The sequence below is a fragment of the Caenorhabditis briggsae genome, assembly GCF_000004555.2.
Source record: "Caenorhabditis briggsae complete genome, chrX, whole genome shotgun sequence".
NCBI classification, from domain to species: domain Eukaryota; kingdom Metazoa; phylum Nematoda; class Chromadorea; order Rhabditida; family Rhabditidae; genus Caenorhabditis; species Caenorhabditis briggsae.
In genome coordinates, this window is record NC_013491.2 from 16,904,237 (window position 1) to 16,915,023 (window position 10,787).

The following is a 10,787-nucleotide window of genomic DNA, read 5'->3' on the forward strand; positions in this document are numbered from 1 at the left end:
AGGAAATGTCAGGGAACACAAATGAAATCGGAGTTGAGAACATGAGCCAAATGAAAGAAAGGGAGAGAAATAAAAATGGGAAGGAGCCAAGGAGGAAAAATCAATGGGACGCTCGCGTCCGCCTCACGACGGCTACAAATAGCGAACAGGGACGCAGAGGTTTGGCTCCCCTCCTTCATCTCCTTATGTGCGTTGGAGCACATAATACCAAGAGGCACCTTTTCCCTCTTCACTTCTTCTCTTGCTAGCCTTCCAAAAACGAGTGGGAGGATGCATGAGAAGGATTTATTTGAAAATGACGTTGTTCTCAGTGTGACTTTGGGGATGATGTGAAGGCTCATTGAGCTTAATGGAAGAACATAAGAAGGTATAAAAGCTCATGTCAGGGATTCCCGAGCGAAACGGTTGTTTGGAACGGGACGAGAAACTGGTGGAAGTCATTGACGTTTCTGAAGACTTTCATATCGAGATCCTGACCTTTAAGTCGAGATTCATGGATTCTAGAATTGTCGAAAAATGCTGAGATTCTTCGTACTAAAAACAGAAAATTTGAAAATTATGCTAATTTTCTGAAAAAGAAAAACAATCGAGACCCGCATCTGAAAGCGAAAAGAATATGACTTTAATGATAAAATTGTGCGGTTGGATGTTACTTGAATTAACTTTTCCCACTGAAAAATTCGAAATTCTTTCCTGTAGGTGTCAGGCATGCTAGTTCATATTTATTTTTACAACTTTCCGTAAAACATGTAATAGAAGAGCTCCCTAAACAAAAAATTCTGGTTGTTTGGATATTCGGATAATTGGAAAGATTGGGAGTATGAAAGTCTGGAATTTTGAAAAGCACGAAAGGAAATTAGAATATAAAAAAATGGAGAATTGAACAGCAAAACTGTCTACTGTCCCGCCGAACCAAACCATCGAAAACATGGCGGCCCAAAGTCGCTATGGAAGCCAAAAAAAAACTGTGGAAACAACAACGACCTTCCAACCATAGCTAGGACTAGTCGAGCTAGACCGGAACTTGTGCTTTTTGTTTTGTTTTAGTTATTTAGAGCCAATACCGATTCAATTTCTAATCAGTTTTGTGTAATATTCTTTTTTACCTCTTATTAGGGTGTTCCATAAATAATGTCGTTTTTTGGTACCACTCTTTAAACGAGATAACTTCAGCAAAACTCATGTTCATTAAACAAACTACGCATCATTCGAATCTGTAGTTTTTTGCCTACAACATGCATTTTTGAAAATTACATGATGATAGAAACCAGAGAGCCAGGAAGTGACGAAACTTTGGAATCCTATTTTGCATAGTCGTCTTTAATGAAGTGCTTCTCTTTGGGGAAGTTATTAAGATGTTTGAAAATGTGGTAATCAATTGAGGAAATGCCGGCAAGTATGGTGGATAACCAATAATTTTGTAACCCAACGTATTCCGTTTTTGAGCCGTCATGGTTGCAACATGTGACATGGAGTTGTCGTCGAGTAGGATTGTGCCATATTTTTTGACTAGTGCCGGAATTTGGATAACAATTTTTTTTATTCTTTGACAATTGTAATGTGTTACAATATTATAACAGTGGTGTGTTGCTCGCGTTAGAGATGTGTTGAGAGCCGCCAATGAACATTTTCGTAGTGTGTAGCTAGCTCGACAGATCACTATTTGGTGTTTACAGATCTGTTTTTAGATTAAGAGATGTGTTAAAACTAGAAATGTTCTGTGACTGAGAAGTAGTTTGAAAATATCCGTAGTGTGTTAGAACTACCAGTCAATAATGATTAGAACTACCAGTCAAAAATGCGTGGTCGCTATAAATACAAACCAGGAAATCGAAATGCAGTACAAACAATTTGATATTTACCTCGCGTTTACAGTCTTATCAGTTTAAAAACATTGTTATATTTCTTCATTTGTGTTCTACCTTATCTGGTCATTTTTTAATTTCAATTGTTGTCACTTTTTTAACCCTGAAAAAATGAAATTTTTATTTTTCTTAATTAGGATTTTAGTTTGAAAAATGATTTATCAAATTTCTAATTAACATACTTGTAATCCGGGCCTTTCCCGGGCCTTTGCGGGCCCTGCCATAGTTTCCTGTAGAGTTAATTTTTTGAATCGACTGAATCAGATATGATAGAACTCAACAAGTACTACAAAATGATACTATTCATAACAATGTATCTTGTCTATGAACAAAGTTGCAGGCATCCTGCTTTTTTCGCTCTGTTTGGTTTGTAGCTCCGTTCACTGACAAGATACACTATTCCAAACAGAGCCATTTTGTAGTACTCGTCATATCTAATTTAGTTAATACAAAAATATTGATACTGAAAGAAACTATGGCAGGGCCCGCAAAGGCCCGGGAAAGGCCCGGATTACAAGTATGCTAATCATTGCTATTTTTTGCTATGTTTCAGCTTACGAATGACTAGCAAACTAAAAGCTGTTTACTACATTCCTTGGAGAGCTCTTATTGTAACGGGATGTTTTGCAACATATTTCATTATTCTCGGATTCACTATGCTGGTTCCTGTGCTCACACCTCAGCATTATTTTGTAGCTCATCGACCAGTTTTTGGAGGTTCTTCCCGTCAAATAACAAAAAACATAACCAAAACCAATTATTGGGATAAGTGTGAGCTACCAGTTTATGATTTTTATGATGAAGAAATTTTGCCGGTAAGATTTGGAATTTATACTGACTAATCAAACATTTTTTTTCAGTATGTGGAACCAAACGAAAACCCTATTCCTTACTGTAATCCGGATTACAAACCTCTTACTACTCCAATCAATGGCTCGTGGGACCTGAAATACTCAAGACTGAAGTTGAAATGTAGAACAAGGTAAATAAGAATCGAGTCAGTATTTTTGGAGTATCTAAAATTACAGATGCCACTGGCATAAATCGGAAAGAGTAAACAAAATAGGCAATTGGAGTTATAAACCTGGTCCAGTTGATTGTGAAGTTCTAGAAGCCGTGTGTGCAAAGAATGGTACAGATGTATATGGATATCTTCACACTCAAGTCATTCCAACGTAAGCATCATTGGTTTTCAAACGTATTTTTAGAAAAAAATCTCAGCTTTCAGACAACAAAAAAAACCGGAAGTTGTAACCAAGAAATGGAAACAGTACGATGTTACAGTAATTTTGATCGACTCTTTGGCTTATTCACAAGCCAGAAGGTATATATTAATAAAGTCATTCAAATAAAACGTCATTTTGATTCAGATCACTCCCACGCACAATAACATACATGTCGAATCACATGGATGCTGTAATTTTTCCGTACATCAACAAAGTGGGTGATAACAGTAGACCGAATGGCGCTGCTCTTTGGTTTGGTGAGTTGAAGAAAACTAATTCTGACAGTTGATAAAAATGTTGAAACTTCTTGATTTTTGCAGGGAAACTCCTGGAGAAATTAGACCGTTCACTATTTGATGAAGAGAATGTAGCGCCTGATTGGACTCAGGAGTACATGTGCAACGTTTACAAAGATAATGAGACATCTCTATTTCATGAGTTTCAAAACTACGGATACAAGGTACAACAACACTTCCAGATAAAAAGAAGACATATTTTTATAGACGTTGTTAGCAGAGGATTGGGCAGAAGGAACTTTGAACTGGCCCAACTGTAAAGGTTTTGATAAGCCACCAATTGACCATTACATGCGGTAAATCATGAAAACGGTTTCTGCTCGACCTAAATTACTTGCAGACCGTTTCAAAATGCAATGGAACGAAAGAATCATGGTGTGGAAGTGACAAAAAATCACCTAAATGGAGATATGTGCAGAGAATATCATCATACATTGTTGGATTACTTGGGACAATTTCTTGATGCTTATCCGGACCAAAGAAAGTTCAGTTGGGTATGGCTGTCAGTTCTTGGGCACGACACAGAGAACAGCATCGCCCATTCGGATAACGATTTTTACAGTTTTCTGGTAAAACACAGGAAACAAGTGAGTTTATCTTTTAGATAATATCGTGTGGATTCATTTTCAGTTAGACAATTCGTTTGTATTTTTCATGGGAGATCATGGACTCCGATTTGGAAACGTTCGAAAGACTTTTGTTGGTGCTCTTGATGTCAACAACCCGTTTCTATCTATTTCCATTCCAAAGGAATTGAGAAAAAATTCAAGAATGTTGAGTGTGATGCGCGAAAATGCAAGGAAATTGCAAACACATTTTGACACGAGATCAGCATTACTAGATATTCTGAAGGTTTTCATGTCCAATTAAAAACTTATTTCAACCTGTTTATTGCAGTTTCAATCAACCAGTGATTTTGCGGACACTGCTCCTCTAGAAATTTCAGGAGAGAAAGGATACTCTTATTTAAGAGAGCAACCAAATATTATTAGGAATTGTAAAAACACACCAATTCCTATACAGTATTGCATTTGTCAATTCAATAAAACTGCAGTCTCGACGTAAGGGTCCTTGTTTTTTTTTTTGAAACAAAAATCTTTTGTTTTTAGGAAAAGTCGATTAGCATTGTCCATAGGAGACCAGATAGCGTATTCAGTGAATGAAGAGTTGCAAGAAGGAAAACTCACAAAACATTGTATAGAGATGAAAGTGGATCGAGTGAGTGAACATTCATTTCTGTTAATTCTGTAACTGTCTTCAGATATTCTCATTGCTTAAATTCGATCAGAGTTTAAATGGCTCCTCTCTTTACACCGCCGTTGTTCAAATGAAACTTCCAAGCCAAGCGATATTCAAAGTGAGTACTGTAATTTTTGTGTTTGTTTGTTTTTTTTTCGAGATGCGACCAAAAAATCAAATTTGTAGGCAAACGTGAAGATTCTTCCGACAGGAAAAGTTCGAGTATTGGGCATGATAGAAAGAACTAACTCATACTGGAATACGGCAAATTGCATTAGTTCGGAGCATCATCGTCCGTATTGTTACTGTAAAAACCAGAACGAAACTTATTGGTGATTATCGAATTTCTCACTTCTTGAAATAACCTTTCTGCTTTGTTTTTTTATATCAGCTTTCTCCGGGTTATTATTTAATATTCCTTCATTGTTTGAAAAAAATTGATACAATTTTAACGTTTGAAAATATTTGGGTTCTGAATTGAAACAAAGGCTAAATTTGAAAATCTCGCAAAATTAAAAAAATAACGAAGTTTTTTACTGAAAATCAAAAGTTCGCTCAAGATAGTTTGCAAATCGTCCTCAGGTTTTCTATATCTTCTGGGATAAAATCTCATTCATATATAGATCTTTGCGTCTAGCCAGCTAGACCCTTACATACATTTATAATTGAATCGATGGGTGAAAAGCGAAGCGCGTTACAGTACAAGATGAATATGGCGAGAGGGGTTCCGAGACTCAAAACTATGTTTCAAATATGTAATAATGTTAGGTTTTTTAATTTACTTAATTTTTCTGTGTGCCCAAACGTATGAATGATCCTTTGGGATTACATATATTTTTTCCTGAAACCCAAGGCTCACTCTTCGCAACTGTTCAGATTCCTGAAAATGGAATTTAATATTCAAGTGAATTGTATTAGTGGGAACAAACAAATCGATGCTTCAACACTAATTTTTTAAATCATCGAACATTGCTTCAATGAACATCTTTAAAAATCGAGTTTCTGAAGCAATCATTGCAACCGAATTGTTAATAAAGCGTTGTGTATATAGTTTGAAGACCACCTTTGAAATTTAAAACTGTTCCATTTTGTGAAACAAATTTCCCTCTATAGAGTTTTTCAACTTTCTTTCATTTATAATCATTTTACTGGAAAAGTATCAAAAAAATTGGATAACACCGGTTGAGCCCGATTCAAATTTGCTGCTGAAACATTTTTAAAATTTTCTGCACCGTGAACAGCAGGTCTTAAATTCAGTTCGACAGTGAACGTGTCTACATACAAAGATATAATATGCACCTGTTTTCCGTTGTGAGTTTTATCAGTTGGAATACCTTGTCAAGATTTTATTACCATGGTTGTATGATAGTGAGTCCCCTCATAAACCATGTTTCTGTTTGCTGTACATTTGAACTCGATGAGACGTAAAACTTGTCAGCTTTTGTTAAAATCCTTAGTTTTATTACTGTTTGAGACAGTTCTGACTTGTCGTTCTGTTTTGTTTTTCAATTCATTCATCGAATTGTGAATTTCGTTCTAATACTTTCTGATTTTCCAGCTCGAATATGGCTAGAAACCTAGAATCGATCCGATACACTTTTTCGACAAATCTCATCATAAAACGATTTTTCGTTGTTTTCTATCGTTCTGGGGTTGACCATGCTGTTTTCTGTCGTCACCCCTCTACACTTCTTTGATCCTCATCAACAGATCTTCAAAAGTTCTGTCCATCAAATATGCGAGAAAAACACCAAATTAAGCTATTGGGATAAGTATGAGCTGCCAGTTTACAATTTTCATGACGAAGAAATTCTGCCGGTAAAATACAACATGTTTGTTGTCCAATAACACATATATTTCAGAACGTGAATCCCAATGTAAACCCCATTTCTGACTGCCATGCGGATCATAAACCTCTAACCATTCTCATCAAGGGCTCTTGGGGATTAAAGCATCCAAAGCTAAAGTTGAAATGTCGAACAAGGGGGGGGGGATACCTCTTGGGGGCTATAATATTGTTTTTACTTGGCTGATTGTTAAACGTACGCAGCCAAATTAAGACGGGAAAGTTCATTTCCAGCTAGAAATTTTAATTCTTACCTGAATTTAGTCGTTTGAAACGACCGCGACCTATGTCTAAGATTTCAATAAAGCACCTTCCTATTCTAATAAGACTCCCCTGTGATGGTCGAATTCGAGGTAAGCGTTTAGGTGGGGGAATTTGCGTTTGAGGGGGGGGGGGGGGGGGGAGACATATGTCAGTCAATGGATTATCTTCAATTTTTTTCTCTAATTACGGAGTAACATGTACTTGTTCCGTCTCCTTATTGTGGTTAATCCACAAGCGGTTCTAATGGCTGGACCATCTGTTCTCGGACCAATTAATTGACTGATGCAACCGATTATCATCTCGGGGATTGCCTTCTTCTCGAGAGCTTCTTGATTAGAGTGCAATTAGTTTCTTTGACCCTCCATCTCTCAAAGTTTTCGAATTTTTCTCCAGCTTTTCTTCTTTTAGGTGACATCAAAAAAAATTCCAAATGTTGACATTTGAGATACGGTAGCTGTCGTCTTCTTTTTTTGTCCTGGCTTCGTTGTAATTTCGATGACAAATCATATTTTATCGGAGAAGATGTTTTTTTACTCAGCGAGAAGCAAAACGCAGAGGGGACTTTCATGCAATGGCTGCAAGGTGGTTCTAACGTCCAATAAGACTCATTTGAGTGTCCTTTTCTGAGAGATTGGAACCTTCGAGAAACGGCGTTCTGAATCTCTTGTTTCTCTATAGTCTTTTCGTCGCAGGCAGATGGCCAGTGCCCCTCTTCTTTGAAGAAGAAGAAGAAGCAAAATGGCTCGCGTTTCTTTCTATTCGTGGTGTGTTGACCGCTACACCACGGTGACCACAGCTAATGTGGTTTGCGTGCACGTGTGTGTGTGTGTGAGTTTCACTCTCCTCTCCTGCTTTCGTTCTCTCTCCTTTGCCCTTTCTGGCCCAACACCCCTCTGTGCCCACCACCCTTCTCTGTCCACTACCCTGAAGGTCTCCAGAAGACTTCAAAATCAATGTTTCGAAAAAAGGCAAAATCACCACCGCGCATCACTCACCGCGCTGTTATTTCTTGTAATCTATCAAATTTTGAGAAATTTAGGTCCAGTTGTTATTTCTCTAGTGTCGCGAAAAACACATGAGCTTTTTTTTGCGAAAACCGCGCGCGCACATTGCACTTATTGATTGAAAAACACGGGCGGTGGTGACGCCCTCTTTATAGATTTTTCGGCGCGCTTTCCTATTTTCAAATGTTAGGGGCTTCTTTCTTGTAATATACATGTTTCCTCTCCATTTCTCCTTTCTTGTACTATTTTTACTTGATTCTCGTTGATTTCGAAACATTTTTAACAGAAACTATATGTTCCTTTCCAAGAATAGCTATCAATTTGTCTGACTTCGAATTTAGATATAGACCTTTCTGAAGTTTTTCCATCGATCCCCAACCTGTATTTTGCACGCGGACGGCTGCATTACCTTGTCCAGGGGGGCGCGATTGCACCCTCGTTCGACTTTCACATTTTTTTGCAATCAACTTTCCTTTTCATTTACCTCTGTCAATTTTCGATAATTTTTAGTGAGTTTTTTTTTCAGAAATTTCCAGAAAAATACATACATTTCAGTGAAAATGTATTGAAATTTGCGTAAATCGGCGAAATTTAAAAAATTAGCTAAGTATAAAACGAAAAACGGAGCTTTTGTGAAAATGAAAAGCGGAAAAGTAATAATTTGAATTTCATATTTTTTTTCTAAAAGATTCCGGAAGAAATTGATCAAAAATGATTGCAAACAAACATAAATGAAAAAAAAAGAAAAGTTAGCGGCAAAAAACCGGTGAAATTTGAACGATGGTGCAATCGCGCCCCTCTGGACAAGCTATTACATCCGCCGATTTTTGTCAGTCTATGCTTCCTCTGCATTTTTTCTTTCCTGTACTCCTTTTACTTGATTCACGTTGGTTGCGAAAAATGTTTAACAGTAATTATATGATGTCCCTTTCCAACAAATGCGTTCAATTTTTTTGAATTTGTATCTAGATCTAGACCTCATTTTTAAGATTTCTTCATATTTCTATCTGCTCTAATTCACAGTGGCGGCCATAAACTTACGGAAAACGTGTTTTCAGTTGATTTTTGGCTTTTTCAGGAGTCTTTTTTCAGATCTCGGCTGTCAAGTGTCGTATCTCTTTGAAAATACTGGAGGTTAACAGATCTAGATTGAAAAATTCGCATTCTTAGAATTTTTTTTGAAATATCTTATAGTTTTTCAGTTATTTACCGATTTCCGAAAGACACCTGGTTTTTTCACTTTTCCAGAACGGAATTAGGCAAAAAAGGGTGTCATTTAGAAAATGGCGATTAAGTGAAAAACTAGGAATTTTCAAAAATTTCTGTGAATGCACTGTTTTCAATCTAGGCCTGTTAACCTCCAGAATTTTCGAAGGAATCCGACACTTAACAGCCGAGCTTCAGGCTCCTGAAAATGTCAAAAACCAACTGAAAAACATGTTTTTTCATATACTTAAGGCCGGCACTGTAAATGTGTTAACTTTATTTAGTATTTAATGAATTTGCTTGAACACAGAAAACAAATTTTTAACTCTATTAGCTTTCCCGATTAGTCTTCTTCCTTCTTCTTGTCAATTTTAAAGATTTTTTTCAGTTTCTATCCGAATAAGATGGCGGGTATCGCCGGAGGTCGTCTCGCAGAAGAGCGAAAACTATGGAGAAAGGTAATTGAAAAATCGAAACTTTAACATTTTTTGTATTATTCATCTGACACATTCCAGGATCATCCATTCGGATTCATAGCCAAGCCAACCAAGAAAGCAGACGGAACTTTGGACCTCTTCAACTGGGACTGTGCAATTCCTGGAAGAAAAGATACCATCTGGGAGGGTGGACTCTACCGAGTAAGTAGGACAAAATAATTCCGGACAAACGATCCAAATCTTAGATTCGAATGGTCTTCAAAGATGATTTCCCATCAACTCCACCAAAGTGCAAATTCGTGCCTCCACTATTTCACCCAAATGTCTATCCATCAGGTACTTTCCGCCCAAGTTTCATTTTCAATATGGCAATTTGAAAATTTCAGGAACAGTTTGCTTGTCGCTTCTGGATGAGCACAAAGACTGGAAACCATCAATCGGTATCAAACAGCTTCTCATTGGAATTCAAGATCTGCTGAATAATCCAAATATTGAAGATCCAGCCCAAGCCGAAGCATACCAAATCTATTGCCAAAACAGGTTAGAATTATTTTAAGTATATTCGCCGCAAGCATGTTGAATTTTTCAGAGCTGAGTACGAGAAGCGTGTCAAGAAGGAAGCAATCAAGTATTCCGCTGACGTCGTCCAAAAAGAAATGCTCCAATAGATACATTCCACATCGAAGACATTCTTTTATTCTTCATCTTCCTTCTCATTTTCCCTGATTATCTTATTTTTAATATCTCATTTTTTTAACCCAAGTATTTTAATCGAATGTTGACACGCATAAGCAAAGTTGGAGAGAACAGTATACCAAATGGAGCATTTGGCTTGTTAAACAATGACGAACTAATTGAATAAAGTTATTATTATTATTATTATTGTTCTAAATTTATTAAGAAAACTATTAGAGAAGACGCCGTTTCTTATTTAACGAAGAGAGTTGATGGCTGACTGGAGTTGCCACGTTAAAAAAGATAATGAGACATCCTTGTTACATGAGGGGGTAAATGGCAACTAGAATTAGACCAAAATCGATTCTCTCCAATTTGGATGGTAGCATTATGGCAAAAAGTGTAGTATTCTGGCGAAATTCCAGAATGTATGGTCTTGAAAGCAAGTTTTTCCACCTTATTGGTGCTTCAGAAAATGCATTTTTAGCACTTTCTGACGTAACAATTGTCTTGGGCCTAGATTAACGTAACTTAAAACGTTGAGCTTGATTATCTTGGTTTTTGTGAAATATATCAAAAAGTGTCTAACTGCATACTTGTAATCCGGGCCTTTGCCGGGCCTTCGCGGGCCCTGTCATAACGTTTTTCAGAATCAATGTTTTCGAACCAACTCAATTAGATATGATAGAGCTCCACGAGTACTACAAAACGGTATCATTTGAAATACTG

General features: G+C 37.0%; 3 protein-coding genes across 3 annotated transcripts; all 3 read left to right on the forward strand.

Annotated features, from left to right (window-relative positions):
* Positions 1 to 2,425: 2,425 nt before the first annotated feature.
* Positions 2,426 to 4,962, forward strand: CBG05229 (the record flags this gene model as incomplete). The annotated part of the gene is made up of 13 exons (XM_002645502.2): positions 2,426 to 2,680; positions 2,726 to 2,847; positions 2,894 to 3,040; positions 3,094 to 3,189; positions 3,236 to 3,348; positions 3,412 to 3,551; positions 3,595 to 3,683; positions 3,728 to 3,974; positions 4,018 to 4,239; positions 4,285 to 4,448; positions 4,497 to 4,605; positions 4,649 to 4,744; positions 4,813 to 4,962. The coding sequence occupies 13 exons, from the start codon at positions 2,426 to 2,428 to the stop codon at positions 4,960 to 4,962; spliced, it is 1,950 nt and encodes a 649-aa protein (XP_002645548.2).
* A 1,323-nt stretch (positions 4,963 to 6,285) lies between these two features.
* Positions 6,286 to 6,659, forward strand: CBG28010 (the record flags this gene model as incomplete). Its single annotated transcript, XM_045240379.1, has 2 exons — positions 6,286 to 6,444; positions 6,489 to 6,659. 2 exons carry the CDS (start codon positions 6,286 to 6,288, stop codon positions 6,657 to 6,659), a joined length of 330 nt encoding a protein of 109 aa, XP_045098405.1.
* Positions 6,660 to 9,350: 2,691 nt separating this feature from the next.
* Positions 9,351 to 10,051, forward strand: CBG05231 (the record flags this gene model as incomplete). The annotated part of the gene is made up of 5 exons (XM_002645503.1): positions 9,351 to 9,404; positions 9,462 to 9,584; positions 9,629 to 9,719; positions 9,770 to 9,923; positions 9,973 to 10,051. The coding sequence occupies 5 exons, from the start codon at positions 9,351 to 9,353 to the stop codon at positions 10,049 to 10,051; spliced, it is 501 nt and encodes a 166-aa protein (XP_002645549.1).
* Between the last annotated feature and the right edge of the window lie 736 nt (positions 10,052 to 10,787).